Consider the following 17046-nt stretch of genomic DNA (forward strand, 5'->3'; position numbering starts at 1 on the left):
CAAGAAGGTTTCTTTTAAGCTGCGCGCCAGAATCGCAGCACCGCCCTCTTCTCTCCTGTCGCCATTTCCAGCTCCGTCCCACGTGACTCACTTCCCTTTCTCTCTGACTCTGAAGCCTCCACGTTGAAGGGTGTTCTTGTTCGGGCTTTACGGTGGGGAAAGCCTCGCTCCCTCTGTGCTGCTGGCTGCACGGTGTCCTCTTCAGTTCAGCACGAAGTGTGCTGGCTGCAGACAGGAGGCTCTGCCGGCTCCCGCTGGCTCCGCCGGCTCCGCATGGAGAGGAGAGGGACCCGCCTGTCCCCAGGAGCCGCGCTGGATGGGTTTAGCTGTGAGCAGTCCATGGCTGGTTTTAGCTGCCTGCGGCTCTGGGACAGTCCCCCCCAGCGACCCAGGGTCCGTGCCGTGGTGCTGAGAAAGGGGGAAAGGGGCAGTGGCCCCGGCCCGGCCCAGCGGGGCCGGGAGGCTCGGAGCCCCCCCACCTTCCAGCAGGCGAGCTCCGACCAAAAGGGGCAAGTCCCGCCTTTCTGTGCGGTTTAAATATGTAAATTGTGAGAAGCGTAATTGGTCTTAAAGACTGTCCATCAACTCAGGGTCAACCCAACACACATACTTAGAGGTATAAACAGCCCACAACATTTTCAACTTACCAAGGAGTGATTTGTGTCAGCTTGATTAACAGAGAAGTCAAGATTGGAAGCCTTGTGCTTTTTAAGTGCTCGCTTGAACACTCAAACATTCCCTACTTCCAGGCGAGTCGTATGGGTGTGGAAGCCGTGCTTGCCCTTCTAGAAGCTACTCCAGATACCCCTGCCTGTGTTGTGTCCCTGTCTGGAAACCAGGCTGTCCGTCTGCCTCTGATGGAGTGCGTGCAGATGGTGAGGTTCTGGCAAAGAGCCAATTTATGTTATTTATTTACTACAACGGACTACTATGTACAGTAATTCCCTGTTCTCATTAGGACATTGATGGAATGTGCACAGCACTTAGCCGTATTTGGGAATGAATAATGAAGTCATGTATGTTCTCTATGTGATACTATTTATTTGCAAACTATCAAGGAATAAGAAATACATATCTTTTTAATTTGTTCTAAAATTTCATCTCAGATCTTCTGTTTTTATTGTTACAACAAATTCTTCAGATGCTTGCATCCATTTACATGTCATTCACAAGTCTGGTTTCTGCGCTAAAACTGCTCAGTTTAAACTGTAAAAAGAAAATGAATAACAGATACATTGATTTCTTTGTCCCATGAAGGCTTTAGGTATTTGTTTCTGTTTTCTTCTTCTCCTGTACCCTGTAATTTATGCTATGAGAGGAGGTAGCTCATAAATTGAGGAATTGTTAGTATTTCTTTTTCCACTGTGGAAATATATTAATACGTGTAATACATTAAATAATCAACTCACTGTGTTTTTTAAACATATTGAGTAATCAACTTGTTTTTTCAAGACTCAAGAAGTCCAGAAAGCCATGGATGAGGGAAGATTTCTTGAGGCTGTGAGGCTTCGTGGAAGGTATGGCCAATAGCTTGTATCAGTTTATTTGCTGTAGAAAAGCTGAGTTGCTTTGCTCTTATGCTGGCACATGACATTTTATTTTAAGTATTTTACTAACTTATGGTTATATGGGTTTGAGAATGAGAGGAGGCAGAAGATTTGCCTAAATAGAATAATTGAAATTCTTACCTGCACAAAAACATGCAAAACAAAGCAAACTATAATTCACTGCTGTGTCAGACTAGTGACTGTTCCTAGGCTGACTGGTCACAAAGCAAAGAGCTTCTGTGCTGTATGACCTGACTGGTAGCAACTGTAAGTTTGTTTATTCATGATTTTGAGGCCAGTCCTGTGAGCTTGTTTGTAAGTAGCTGGTAGTTTTCCAGCAGTAATGTTGGAGGAGGTATCTTCAGTCCTGTCAGGAAAGTGGTTTCTGTTTCAAGTCATTTGATAATAAAATTATTTCTCCCCGTCTAAAAAACTAATTTGTTAGTTACATAGTTGTTTTATATTTTATGACTCTTCATCTTAAAGAATTGTATATTTTTCATTCTTCTCTCATTTCCAGTTTTTGTCATGTTTTGCATTTGTAGTAACAGTGGTGGTAATATTTCATACAAGTTTTTTAAAGTTTCTGAAAAATTCAAATGTTCCTTTTAAGTAACTATGATATTATAATTTTACTGTTTTATTTGCTTATCTACTCATTTGTTTAGGAGCTTTGAAAACAACCTCAACACGTACAAATTACTGTCGCACAAAAAGCCAGATTCTGAGCTTCCAAAGGTAAGGGAGTTTGTTAAGTGTGCAATGCATGTCTGCTTTTGGGATACATTAATAAATCACTTCAAATCTGTATTGTAGGAGACTTTATAAATTAAAAATTATAAAGGTGCTTGAAGCACGCTAGTTTGTTCAAATAATAAGTAGCATTTTTTGAAGTGGGATATCATTGTAATTAGAAAATTCCTGTGTAGACAATTTCTTTCTGTCTTGCATGTACATCTGGTCCCAGTTGTTAGACTGTCTGGTCCTAATAGTTACTGTTTTGCCCTCTGTTCCTTACCATGGCAAGAAGGAAGGGTGATGTTTAAGATCATGATTAAGACTCTGAAAATCTTAAGATAAAGGAAGACTCTATATTAAAAGAATTCTAACCCTTCCTTTTGAAGGGTAAAACTCAAGAGCAAGGGCAAATCTGGGAGTTCATGGGAAGCAATATTGAGGACAGATGCATCACCTTTACCTGAAATAATAAATCACTGTGCATAATACAGTAATGGACATATAGTTTCTTTGTAGTTGCTAAGATTTTTATAAGAGGAAATTTGGATTTATTTAGGAAGCAGACACTAAATTTTGTGTGCAAACAAATTTTAGACAGGATTTTTTTTGTTTTTATTGAAAGTTTACTGGATAGTTCTGTGTTTGTTCATAGTAGGGACTATGTCATCTCACCTGTTAACTCCTCTTCTAATTGTGGTTTGTGACCATTTGTTGCCTTATTTGCATAATGATGTTGCTGTTACATTTTTAGAAATCTTTTTCCCAAATAAATATTTGAGTGATGATTACTCATACCTTCTCACTATTATTAAGGAGCAAAATTGTATTGACAATACAGTAAGGACCTAAGACTGACCTTCAAGAGATAAAGGAATTCAGGATATTTTAGGTGGATATTTAACATTTTCTTTGGCAGATCAGGTGTTTCGGTGGTGGGATTTTTTTATACATCAGTGCAAATCCAAGACTGTTAGCACTGGACTTACGTATTTTTTTTAAATATTTTTGTCAAACCTTCTGTGATAAATGGTATTAGAAGGAAATGTAGGCCTCATGTAATTACTGACTACTCGGATTTGACCATACTAACAAAATCTGTGTACCTTCAGCAAAAGAGGTTGAATGGGAATTAAAAAGTAGATGAAATGTGCATGTCACAGGAACTGAGGAAAGAGCTAAGCTGATCAGATCAGGAGAGCCAGCTGAATGCTCTGTTTCAGCAGTGCTTCTGCATACATTATATTTTGCTGTTTGTGATTCCATTGCATTTTTCTACAATTCCTTCAGTTGTACCAGAGCCAAAAAAAAGAAACTAAATGTACTCTGGTTCGTGTCTCTTTTTTTTTATCAGATGAGATTCTCTGAGCATTATCTAACAACTGTTCTACTTTTTTTTGTTTGTTTTGTGTTCTCATCTTCCAGAATAAAGCTAAATAACTTCTACCTCTTCTGCAGGACCAGATTGTTACAATTGTGTCATATCAATAATTGTAAACAATTTAGGGTCATCCTGCTGACTTAAACCATGATGGATTTTAGTGTATAAAATCAGGCTGTCAAGTTTTCTTGCTACTTTCCTGTCATTTAAATTGTCTCTGCTAAATTCATACAAAGTGGTTAAACGTTTCCAGAAAGTTCAGGCATGTAAAGTTTAAATTCTTTACTTACATTTTGCTCTTAGTATTAAGAAGCTGTAAAAATTAAACAAAATTATTGAATAGCAGTGCCTTCTTTATTTTTTGGTTATTCATTATATTTATATCTGTTGTAAATCAACTGCTATTGATGTCAGTGAAACTGTATTGATTTATACTACCTGACAATTTCTTAGTCACAGAGAGTAGCCTGTGATTTATCTGGAAAGAAGAATTCCATTTCAAGGAGTGCATTTCATGCTTTACGGTTAAAATTCAATCAAAAGTGTTTACTAGCATTTTGCACTCAGTTGCACTCTTGCTTTATGTACTAAAATACTTATTTAACATTATGTTATAAATAGAATCTTTTCTCTTACATTGCCTGTAGTTTAAATTACGAATGTATTTTTTGATTTTTTAGACTTTTCAGTTTGACTAGATCAGCTGCTTACCTGGATACTCGTTAAACCTAGGGAGACACTCTGTATAAGCAGTTTTTTTGAGTCATCAAGAAATGTTTTAAAAAATGCCATAGTCTGAAAATGTGTGGTGTTGAGAAAGATGTGAAGTGCTCCTTTTTGCTACTGTATTGTCAGCTGCTTGAAAAAACTGGCCAATAGCTTAATTTTAAAACTCATCTGTTCCACTCGGCATTGTACTGATAATACACAAACTCTGTGGTGCTACAATCAGTTCCTACCTTTTTTTTTTTTTTTTGCTATTGTTGGTGTGTTTGGAAAAAAAAAAAATTACTGCTTTAGTAACCTGAAGCTTCTTGAGTAACACTGGCCAGGTGGGGTGGAGCTCTGAGCAGCCTGGACTAGTGAAATGTGTCCCTGGCCATGTCAGGGGGTTGGAACAAGATGGTTTTTATGGTCCTTCCAACCCAAACCATTCTATGATTCTGTTTTATGTTTCTTAAACCTGGGCTAGAATATAAAATCCTGAATAACTTCACTTGCAAACCAAATGGAAGTATGATAAAGTCTTATTTAAAAACGAACATTCTTTTTTTTTTTAATTGTTTGTCTCTTTGATATTCTGCAAGTGGGGAAATGTGTTTGCACCTTCTTGTTAACTTTAAATTTTCAGCATGTTTAGGGGCTTTGAAATTCCCTTTTCTGCATTTCAGTATTTAGCAACTGCTTATGATGTACAAATTAAACCATGATGTAGAAATTAAAGTCCTTACTAAATATTATTTTTATCTTGCAGACTAATTTCAATGTGGCAGTTTTAAATGTTGGTGCCCCTGCAGCTGGAATGAATGCTGCCGTGAGGGCTGCAGTGAGAGTTGGCATGACTGAAGGTCACAAAATATTTGCTGTCATTGATGGTTTTGAAGGGTTCGCTCGAGGGAAGGTCAGTATCACACGTGTGCGTTACCAAGTGGTATGTACCCCATCCCCATTCTTCTATTCCCCTGTTTTTAAATGTTAAGCATCAGTTGGTGTACTGAAGAGAAACTGAGTGCAAGACTAATGATTTCTATGCCTGGCTGGAGCCACAGATCCCAAAATGTACATCAAAGACCTAGGTTTAGGTTTTTGTACTTCACATTCAGTAGGAGAGGATGTGAAAATAAGATCGAGATACGAAACACGGGGGCAGGGTTCATCTTGGTGTGGAAGCAGAAAGAACAAGTGGAATGTAAAGGGATTGGTAGTAATTCAAGAGAAATGAAGTTAAACTCTTGGTGCTGCTTTCTTTCTTTGCTGCCCTCAGTTTTAGTGATGTCTGTGCCCCACAACTTTTTCCAACAGCTTTTCATGAAGTAGTACGTGGTGTTAGCTGCAACTCAAGAGAAGTAATTGGATAATCACTTAACAAAACCTCCTTTTTTACTTTTATTCAAAGATCAAGGAAATTAGCTGGGGAGATGTTGGAGGCTGGACTGGTCAAGGAGGATCAATTCTTGGTACAAAACGGTAACATCAATACTTTTGTCAATTGATATGATGAATTGTGGTGTTATGTATAACCACTGTATGATTCCATGCTCTTTTTGTTCCATAGAATGTTTTTAAGTCCTCAATTATTGTATATTGGGGTTTTTTTAGTTTGTTTTTTGTTCAAATCCTTTTGTTCCAACTTGAGTATCTTTATAGTACTGAACCAGCTCTGAACAATGGGAGTTGGGACCTCAACTTAAGAATTTCCTGAGGTCCTTAAACTTTAAAGGATTGCAAACCTGCAGTTTCTTTATATTTGACATGATTCCTTATTGCTTGTCTGGAAGAGTTACTTGTATGGATAAATATGTGAAACAAAAAACATTGCGTTGCCTTCTCAGTTTATGGTTTCATCTTAGTAATTAGTCTTTACTGCTTCAGAGTCTGTAAATTGTTTTTATTTGTCTTTTGGTTTAATGGTTTTTAGTACTCTTCCTGCAAAATATTTGGAGAAGATTGCTGACCAGATGCGCACTAACAACATTAACGCCCTTATGGTTATTGGTGGATTTGAGGTACACTGAAATATCTAATTATGTCTAAGTAGAGTAGAATTCCTAACAAAATTAATAGTCTGTTTTGATTTTTACCCAATCTTCATGTAAGGTGCATTTGGCTATATCTGTATTTGATACATGACACAAATAGTGTTTAAAAATCATAAGTGTTGTCACTCACTGGTTCTCTGGAAAGCTGACATTCAAGAAGACAGTGATTAGAACTGCTAAACAGATGTGCTAAATGGGTAAATGAGGTGAGATAGCATTATAGTTCTTTGTATTAAATTAATAAATTCTGTAGTGCAAGTTTCAGTCTATACTGTATCAATTCTTAGAATATACTTACAAAAGTTCTTGACTCTTAGTAGAAATTGCACTATGATTGCTTATTTAAGCCACTCTTCTCACATAGTGCATTTCAAAATCTAATCGATCTAGAGAAGTTTTTTTTTTTTCTGTATTTCATGTTTGCTTTGTTTTAGAAAAGTAACTAATTTTTGAAATTTTGATTCAGGAAAGTATTTTGCCTGTTCTTTGCAGAGAAGAATGTGCTCATTGCTTCTTGATAAAGAGTGTATGATCCTTTTTGTCCAAGCTGGTAGCTGTGACCCTAATTCAGGAATATTAAGATTTTTAAATCAAGAGTAACAGTACCTGAAGATTGGGGAAGTAGTTTGTTTTGTTGAAAACCACTTTGTTGTGTCTAAGTTGTTGGTTTTCAAGAGAACATATGTTCTATTTATTGTTTTCAAATGTATGCCTGTTTATAATGCTTTCTTTTTTGTCTGTGTTAGATTTTAGTGGTTCCTTAGTGCTCTGACTTGCTGAAGTGTGCTGTGGTAGAAATGGCTCCCCCTGTGGCCCTTCCCATTTTGTCACTCCCAACTGTGCCCTTACTTCATTCATCCTAATTTTTCACCCAATGCCTGTGCCCAACAGGCTTACCTTGGACTTCTGGAATTGTCAGCTGCCCGGGAGAAATATGACGAATTCTGTGTTCCAATGGTTATGGTTCCTGCAACTGTATCCAATAATGTACCGGGTTCAGATTTCAGCATTGGTGCAGATACTGCTCTGAACACTATAACTGATGTAAGTCTGCTCTGGTGTGTGCACATACTAACAGTTGTTTAAAACTTAATCAATTGACTACAACTGGATATTTTTGTAGACCAGAACTTCGGAAACGTAATCTTGGGAATTACAGTTCCTTGATATAGCCATATTCATGACATCAGTTTAAAAAAGAGAAAGTCTGGGATCCCAAATTCCTCCATTAAATTCTACTGAAACTACAACGACCTCTAAATTTCTAAAGTGCAAGATAAGATGGCATATATCTGTTGTATAAGGAAGAAAGGAACCTAAAGCTGAGACCTGATGATCATTTGTACTGTAGAGGGGAAAAAATCCACACTCACTATATGGAGAGTTGCAGTATACCCAGCTGCAATGAACACTGAAGGAAAGTTGCTCTGTTGAGAAGGAGATCCTTAGTTATGTAACATCTTTACTTTTCTAAGAGTCTGTAAAATCCGTATTTCTCTAATAATAGGAATTACATTTTTTCTGCTAATAGCAGATTTAATAAAAGGAGTTGAGACACGTGAAGAAGTATTTTTTTAAAAATCAAATCCTGTAATACAACATAAAGTAAAAATTGAATGTTTAATCTCTTATGAAGAAAAAAATTTCTCTACTTTGAGTGTGATAGAGCACTGGTGGAATCTGCCCAGCGAGGTTGTGGAGTCTCCTCTGGAGATAATTCAAACCCACCTGGATTGTTCCTGCATCACTTGCTCAGGTGATCCTGCCTTGGCAGGGAGTTGGACTAGATGATCTCCAGAGGTCCTTGCAACCCCAGCCATTCCTCAAGTTTTCTAATTCTAATCTCAGTTGAACAGAAAGTGTAGTCAGTTGGACAAAAAGAGTTTCAAGTTGCTTTTGAAAACTAAATGACAGTTCCCTTATAATTTAAATGTATTTGAAAATTTTAATTATGATAGCTTTTTCATTTCAAGGATTCTTCGAATGCTACCAACTTCGAATGCCATAATTTTCTTCTTTTCTTTTTTTTTAACCATTCCAACATAAATAATTTTATCTTCATCAAAAGAAACTGTTGAGTTAGGAAACACCAGTTTCCTGAAGTATTGCCTTGAATAAGACTGTAAGCCAACTAAAATTCATTGAATGTGTTCTTATAGACAGCTTGGGTTATAAATGTTGGTGTTGTTTCCAGTTCTGGTAAATAAAAATATCCCTCCAAAATGACTGATCACAAACTAAGGTGAGTAAAATGATTGTGCATAACATCTACTTTCCTTCTCCTCTTACCTTCATAAGCTTTGTTAACCTAACTGACTTCTTTTTATAGGTTATTTCATGCAAAGGGGATATATCGTAGTCAGTCAGTCTCTCCTTGTTGCTGTGGTTTGCTTTCTATTTAGGTTTCTAGGTATCATTTGCCTTCATTAGGTAAAATGTTCTTATTTCCATATTTTAATGTGGTAGTTGAAAACTTTTCGAAAGCTTTTTTTTTTTGCTAATGGCTTTCTTCTTACTGTTTTGCATTTTATTTTGCCTAGATTTTTCTCTGGAATAAATATGAAAAGTAATGTCTTTGTAAGATTTAGATTCAGTTGAGTGGAAAATTAAATTTGAGGGGGTTTTTTTGTTTGGTTTTTTTTTGGGATGGAGCAGACTTTTGCTTTCAGAAAACATTTCTGCTTGGTATCTTTTCAGTTTTCTGCTCTGATTGTTTGAACATGATTCACCAAAACTGCCAGTGCAAAATCCATCCTTTCATTCTTATGTCATGCTCAGATCAGGTTCAGTAGCAACTGTTAAATGTGACCAGATAGGCTCAATACACATCATACAATTGACTGTGGTAAACAAAAGCAGGATGTGGACATGAATATCCATTTTATCTAGTTTATATATAGTTTTTTATTCCTCTTACCACTGTTAGGTCAATAAATGCATCATAGTTTACAGTGCTCTCAGAGCAGTAGATCCTCTTCTGAACACCAAAGTGTTACCACACTTAGTTTTTCTGTGGTACTGTTCTTACTTGTGTGATCTTTCCTGCCTCTAGTAAGGTAAGTACAATTGTGCTGGTAATGAGGGCTTGTTACTGTTTGGCATCATTAGACACTTGTCAGTTGTTTAAACTTGTCAAGCTGTGTAAATAGTACCCTGAAACATTTGCTGATAAAATGTGTTAAAATTCTGCATTTAAAAAGAAAATTAAAAAACAGGTTTAACAGATACATAACTTCTGTATGAGAGATTAGTCAAGAGTGTGCTTTTCACAAAGACATAGATAGTGGATACATGTCTCAATAACTAATTTAGATTCTATAATAGATTATGGGACCCTTTTGAAATGTTCCATTTTTCCACTTTTGTTTTAAAACGTGGGCTTCAAATTTGATTTATCTTTTGAATAGAGTTCTGTATTTATGGTAAACTGTATTTTTCACTTCTGTTTTCAGAGTATTAGAAAAACTGCTAATGACAGCATAAATATAAAATATCTGAGGGAAAAGACGGATGTTCCTACCTGAAGAGGCTGTGCTTAAGGCTTATATATGTAGGCATACAAAGTAAATCTTTTAGAATTGCAAGATAAGAACATGAACTTTGAATTTGCTGTGAAATGAAGCATCACTAAAATAACTACCATAATAAAAATACCTATATTCTCAAGTATTTTGCTAATTCAGTGAAATTAATAGAATGTTACTTTGGATATCAGACCTCAGGAATGTGACAAATCAGGAAGTGCTAGGTTTGGGCTTTGTTTTGTTGTTTTGTTTTGGTTTTTTGTTTTTTTTTTTTTACAGAACCATGAAGGGTAGAAATTTCTTCTTAAATGCAAATTGGATTACTTTATAGTGATCAAAGAGACATTTACAATACATCTTGCAGGTGGAACTGAAAAGTAGAAACCTCGTCTGTAATTAGGCAGAATAAATTAAAAGCTTCTTTCAGCAGCAGAACATAAAAAGAGTGGAGGAATGAACATGTAATTTGGAAATAAAAACTATTGGTAGACTAGAGGAAATTTGATGGAAAGAGGAGTAAGCCACAAAAAATTATGGAAGAAAATTCATTTGATTTAGGAGATGTAGAATTAAATGGCAAAATGAAAGGAAAAGGTATCAGCTAGATTAGAAAAATGGAACCTGAAGAAGGGAGAGGCTAAAACTTGCTGTCGTTTTTCTCTGGCAATCTTACCTTTCCTTTCACCAAAGGAAAAGGGGGTACAGACTGATGACTTGGGTTTGTGGGCAAAAAAAACCCCAAACATCCCTGAGGAGCAAAGAAAGCTACAGTCAGATTGCCTTAAGGCAGCCTCCACACATTTCCCGTGGAAAACACAGACTCCTGTACCTTCCCAGTAGAATATGTGGCTCTGCATTACTCTGAACTAGGAAGCTGAAAATTAGCCCTGGCCACCAGCTAACCTGTTAATTTTTCATCTCCTTCAGTCCTAGTAACAGCTGGTATGGAGTAAGGGCAGTAACTCCATCACCTTCAATGGCCATTTGTATTTAAATCAACTCAAAGTCAACAAACAGTAGTCTTTGCTTGACTGCATGAATTTTTATAAAGCATCCTTGGTTATGTTGGTTATTGCAACAACCTTTTTAGTAACACAAATCCAATAAAAGGGTAGGAAATTATTAAACCATTTTATTAACATAGTGCAGTATCCTTCTATGACCTTACTGTAGTAATTCTTTAAAAAAAAATAGCATAGCAGTTTTTAAAACCATTGATCACTTATTTACCCTTTATAATTAAGTGACAATATATTAAAAGCATTTTCATATTTTGCCACAGTGATGCAAAGATGTTGCATATAATCATCTAATGCTCGTGCTTGGTGAAGGTACAGTCATTGGATATGTTGGCTGAAATCACTTGCATCAAATAAAATGGCAATATTTAATGCAAGTAAAACATATCTTAACTGCATCTTAACATACCATAAATGCAGACTAACCAGTTACGTTAGTTATTGCTCTAAATCTCCCTCTGACTTGGTTTTCCAGAAGTCTTAATATAAAACTTCTTAGAGAAACTCATGTTTTGAGGATCTCCAGAAAGCTGTGTGGTTTTACCAAACCAGTGTTATTTTGCGTGTCTTTATTCTTTTAGTAAAAATAAATGTTCAAAGCAACCTGACTGAGCTGAGTTGGCCCAGGCAGTTACTGAAATTTCCTGCATGAAGCCTGATCCACTCAAAAAACCAAATCCCAAATAAACCCCACCTGTTTGTTGCTCTGAGCTGTACTGCTTCTCAGCTCTTTGGGTCTAAAAGTGCAATCTTTTAGGCTGTGTTTCAGCCTCAAACTGAAAGTATAGCACTGAGCTGTCACATTTACAAAATATGTGAGAAGAAAGAGATTTTTAGAAAGTCAATTTGCATTTATGCACCTACGGCTATAAATATCCCATCTTCTCACTGAACAGGATCTGCTCTGTCTAGGACAAAAGCCCAGAGAGGAGAACTCTCACAGGTAGGGGGTTTTCTCATAATTTTCTTCTAAGTTGTTGCTTAAATCAGTACTGTGCAGATATGCCTGGAGATACCTCTACAGGTATTTAATTTTGATCTTCAATAGTTTGCTTCTGTGTACCGATTTGAGAAATCAGGAAAATGAGACTTCTGTGAACATCAGTCCTTTCTGGGAGAAAGAGATGAAAAAATAGTGTACTGTGTAATCAGGCTTTCTGGTGGAGAGCCATTACATAGGCAGTTTGAAAAATTGCCACACATCGTGAGAGATGCTGATTAGTTTAGATTAGAAATAATTGGAATAATGTAACATATGTTTACTTAAAACAGCTGCAAAATCTTAGCCTTTGTTTTGACATCTACTCGGAACACCTAATCCTTTTGATATGATTACATCTTTTGTAGAGTTTGGAATCTTTCCAAGGACCTATAACTGCTTTTCAAAGACTCCTTGAACTATACTTGCAGATTTTCTTAACTCATCCATGTGCACATGTTCCTGGATTTTTCTGAGCCTACATCCAGTCTGTGTGCACAGGGGTAGATGCGTGACATTGATAGAAACTTCGAAGGCATGGGTGAACCTTTTTTTCCTTTCTCTTGGTGGAAATAGATGTGTGTCTTGACTTTCTAGGATAACATAGTTTTTTTAAAAAGCATCTTTCTTTAAGCATTTTCCTCAAGTTGCAAGGGTTTTTACTAGTTAACTTTCTAAGCTCCTTAGCATGAATCAGACTTTGTTCTTTAAGTCCTTTCTTGTGGAATGATTTCCAGTCTAGCTTCTTGCCGTCCTTTCCTGCCTAGCTGCTTCCGACCTCTCTGCTTTGCACACTTCACTTTCAGTTTATACTAACTTGTGCTAATCCTCTGCATTTCTTCAAAGAGCATTGTGCCAATGCAACCCCAGTGCACTGTTGTGGTATGTACAGGATATTTCCACCCCCAAATCTCACCAATTGTGTTTACTTGGGCCAATGGACAGCCACATTTACCATCACATGCCAGGAGTCATTAGCAGAGCAGTCCAAAGAGAAGGAATGTTTCACTCACGCTTGTACCACTGCTTCAGGCCTTTGAAAGTTGTCTGCAGCTCTACGAGGCTCGTTCCAGCTTTGAGGAGTTTAAAGTTCCTATGTGTGTGTTGCCTGCTACTATTAGCAACAATGTGCCAGGCACAGACTATAGCATTGGTGCTGACACTGCCTTGAATGCTATTGTGGAGGTAAGACTGCGCATCTTTTAGAAGTTAAGATGATAAAATGCATAAGAGGAGGATACCTAACGACCTTGAAATGTCTAGTTTTCTTAAATAATACAGTTACTGTATTTATTTAATAGTTTAGAAGTTTTCCAAGACTGATTAAAGATTAACCTTAGAAAAGTATTTTGTTATATACTTAACTTTTGGGTACTCTCTTTTGTTATTCAAGACTGCTGCATTAGTGCTTAAGGTATTTGCTTTTACTGAGAATAAAATACTTTGCTTTCTTTGGTTTCGTTTTTATCTTATGTATTACTTAGGTAGAAGAAGAAAGCCCATGTTTTATAGATAAATGGCCCATTTATTGGATGAACTGTTGACTGAGCTCAGTGCAGTAGAGCATTTAAAGTACATTAGCACTAAACACATGAATAATCCCATAGACTCCATTAGGTTTAATATCTATTAAGTGCATATAAATGCATGGATAGTATAAGCAGTTAAGTCTGTCACTGATGTTCAGTTAAACAGTGCAGAGTCAGAACAATCAGTGTTCTAGTTTTAGTCTGCCATCGTTTTTCCCTGGGGTACAACTGTTGTATGAGTTCTTTCAGTCCTGTTTACTTTGCTTACAATACAGCAAAGGGAACTGGGCTGAGATGTAATGCAAACAAATGAATAAATCTTACCAGCTCTTTCATCAAACCCATCATTAGCAAGCCATATAACTAATTATGAAGTAATTGGCCAAGAAAGTCAAGCCTACAGATCCAGGGGGTTGGGAAAGGCAGGTTTGTTTTCCTGCTTTAGGTAGTGTTATTTACACAGAGAGTGAAAAAGCTCCAGTAGATAACTGGAAGAGCTGTGTCAGAAAACAGGGTGGACTGGCCTTTGGGAGCTGCAGTGCAGCATCCCTGGGGTGAGATGTCCTAAGGTGTTGTGTGAGCACATCATGTAGCCACATGTTCATAGGCAGGACATGGTACTTTACCAGTCCTTTAGCTGTTTCCCCCTTGGTCTGACATTTATAGAAGTAGGTAAATCTGCTAATTCTGGCTGATGCACGTTTAAAAGTGATAAATGAAAACACAGTGGGGCAACAAATGATCACATATAGTGTTGCTTCCTCTTACTTAATAGTTTTTGGTACTAATTTAATTACAGTTTGTATAGATTTCAGTAGTGCTCTCAGTAATAAGAAAATGGTTGTATCTTTTGAATTTTATTGTCGTTAGGATGTTTAGTTAATGCTAATAGTAGAACATTTGATTTGGTGAAGTTTTAAATATTAGGATTTTTCATTAAGCTGGATGAGTTCATATGAAAGCTCAACTAGTAATGCAATTCCAGAAGGATTCCACATGCCTTGTTTAAGATGTCTGAAACCTGCACCAGGTGTTTTAGGTTCGGCTTTTCCAGCCTGTAGGGTAGTGTATGAATTAATGATTCGTTAAAGTCCATTTGTGCCAATTTCACATCTCGGTATTTCTGTCACAGTCATTCTGAGAAAGCAAGAATAGTAGAAAGTTTCTACTCCATCTCTTGTACAGTCAAGGATAGAAACCCTTCTAAGTAGATTTCAAGTGATTAGTCCCATACACAATGACTGATCTACCTCCTTGCTTAGTACTTGGAGGTTCTCAAAAGGCAGAAAATTTCATTCTACTACTAGCAGATGGAAAACCTTTTTAGAAATCTTGGGGTTTACAAATATTTTGAGTCTCTGAAAATGGTGGAAATCTGCATGTGTGTATTTATTTATTGTCTAAAGACAAGACATAGTACCTATCCAGTTGCAGGCAGCTTTTTAAAAAATGAGTTAAAATATTTTCAGTGCTATAGTATTCTGGAAAAATTTTAATGAAACAAGGTTTGGAAAGAGAAAGTAAAGTGCTCGGGGACACTGTAAAATCCAAGAAATGTAAAAGTGTCATTTTGAAAAACTGATGGAAAGTCAACATGGACTTCTGTGATGAAAGTCAACATGGACTTTTATGCTTAGGATAGCAGAACATCCATATTCTGAATAAATTCATGTGAATGCTGCACTTCTCTGTGTAAGCACATAATATGCATATAGGCAAATACATAAAATATGTATACATTAAATTACCTGTATCTTTTTCTGTCTTGACCTAAATACATGCATACACTGGTCTTAGTCTTTATATGCATTAAACTGTGTTATGTTAGAAGTTCTGGAGTTTTTATATTAAGTTTTCTCATGTATCAGTTAATTATTTGTTCTGTGATCTGTTAGGTATGGTTTTAAGGACCATATTGCTCACAGTCTGAATTTCAGCCTGAAGTAGTATTTTCAGTTAGCTGAATGAAGGTTCTGGTTTTAAAAAACTGAAACAGAAATACCTCAAATATTACAGCACCTACAGTTACTCATTCAGAAAATCAGTAAGGCATGGGGATTTTTTAAAGTTACCATAATTCAGGTTGCAAGATGACAAGCTTTCCCGGTACTTTCATTTCCGTTTTTACTAAATTAAAAGTTGGGACAGTACATCAGTTTCACAAAATTCTTCCTGTCACAAAATGTGGTATATCCTATTTATTTATTTGTTTCTAAGACAAGAAGATAGGATCTATTTCTCTTACTTGCTTTCTGAAAGGAAGATACATTAATCAACAACTTTAAAATAACTTTGAGTGGTAGAAAAATTCATTCCAGGAGGTGAGTTCATCAAATAGATTTTTGAGTATTATTAAAACCTAGAGGTGGATAGTAACCTAGTTCCTAAGTTTCTGTACTAAAATTCCTGGGTATTGCCACACTGGGGATTGCCTCTGTCTTTGTTACTTCCCCCATCTCTTAGGCAGCTCTAATAAATTTTGCTGTTAACTGGTTTCATGTAAGCAACAGACCTCATTGTAGAGAACATTCCTTATGCTGGTCAGAGTAAGGTGCAAGTGAAGATTGCAGTCTTCTTATAGTAAGTATGTACCTGTTAATAAAAAACCAAAAACATTTCAAAACATGTACCAGTAGTGCTTGAAAGAACTAATTATATTTATGTAGAAATCATTACCAGAAAGTAATTGGGCTATACATGCTAAGGACTTAAGAAATTTGGTATAGATAGGAATGTAGTGAATTTTAATAACAATGCTAAGAAGAAGTAAGGTTAAGTAATTGAGTTAAAGAAGAGAAGTTTATTCATACCAGAATTCATTAAAAAGCTTCATTATATCTATTTGTATCTGTGTTAGAAAACACAGATACACAACTGGTTAATGCCACTACAAACCAAAATGAATTCTTGTTTCAGTATTTGCAGGAAGCAAGTAGATGTTAAGAGTTGCTAGGATATAAACACTTTATTTTTACTCTGGTGTTCAGTGTATGATTTATAAGAAACACTTTATTTGGTAATTATTATAGTTATGTGGATGATGCCATTTTGGAATTCCTTAAAAGATCCATTTTTTATAAATGCTTTATTTTTAATCTTTTTTGTTACCAGTCAGTGACACAAAGTTGCATGACACAGAAAAATGTAAAGAATCAGGGGTTTTAGTGCATACTGAGGCTCTCGTGTCTCTGAGCAGACGTGTGACCGCATCAAGCAGTCGGCCAGTGGCACCAAGCGCCGCGTGTTCATCATCGAGACCATGGGCGGCTACTGCGGCTACCTGGCCAACATGGGCGCCCTGGCAGCAGGAGCTGATGCTGCTTACATCTTCGAAGAGCAGTTTGATATCAGAGAGCTCCAGGTACTCACCACCTTTTGCTCATTTTTAAGTAGATCCTAAAGTTGTTGTATGTGTATATCACAATGTGTTCACTTGAAGCAGATGGCTCAGCTTAGACTGGGCCTAAAAGCTGCATTTGTCATGCCAGTTCCTGTGCCATAACATTATATAAAGGAATGTAGACAGAGTTATTGTTGACACCCAAGTTCAGTAAAATGACAAAAATAATTGTA

The 17046-nt window shown here is 36.5% G+C and overlaps 1 protein-coding gene across 4 annotated transcripts in view; it reads left to right on the forward strand.

Moving 5' to 3' along the window:
- Positions 1–17046, forward strand: part of PFKP (phosphofructokinase, platelet) — a 47348-nt gene that overhangs the window by 26279 nt on the left and 4023 nt on the right. For 2 of the 4 annotated variants that reach the window (XM_032099718.1, XM_032099733.1), the window contains exons 10-17: positions 750–875; positions 1453–1517; positions 2216–2285; positions 5138–5284; positions 5780–5850; positions 6302–6389; positions 7314–7466; positions 16670–16834. In XM_032099718.1, coding sequence (XP_031955609.1) covers positions 750–875; positions 1453–1517; positions 2216–2285; positions 5138–5284; positions 5780–5850; positions 6302–6389; positions 7314–7466; positions 16670–16834 — 885 coding nt within the window. Of the gene's footprint in view, positions 1–749; positions 876–1452; positions 1518–2215; positions 2286–5137; positions 5285–5779; positions 5851–6301; positions 6390–7313; positions 7467–12976; positions 13130–16669; positions 16835–17046 lie in introns of all 4 variants that reach the window. The other 2 variants (XM_032099724.1, XM_032099743.1) reach the window with 1 other exon arrangement.

Source organism: Corvus moneduloides, chromosome 1 (genome assembly GCF_009650955.1).
Source record: "Corvus moneduloides isolate bCorMon1 chromosome 1, bCorMon1.pri, whole genome shotgun sequence".
Classification (NCBI taxonomy): Eukaryota; Metazoa; Chordata; class Aves; order Passeriformes; family Corvidae; genus Corvus; species Corvus moneduloides.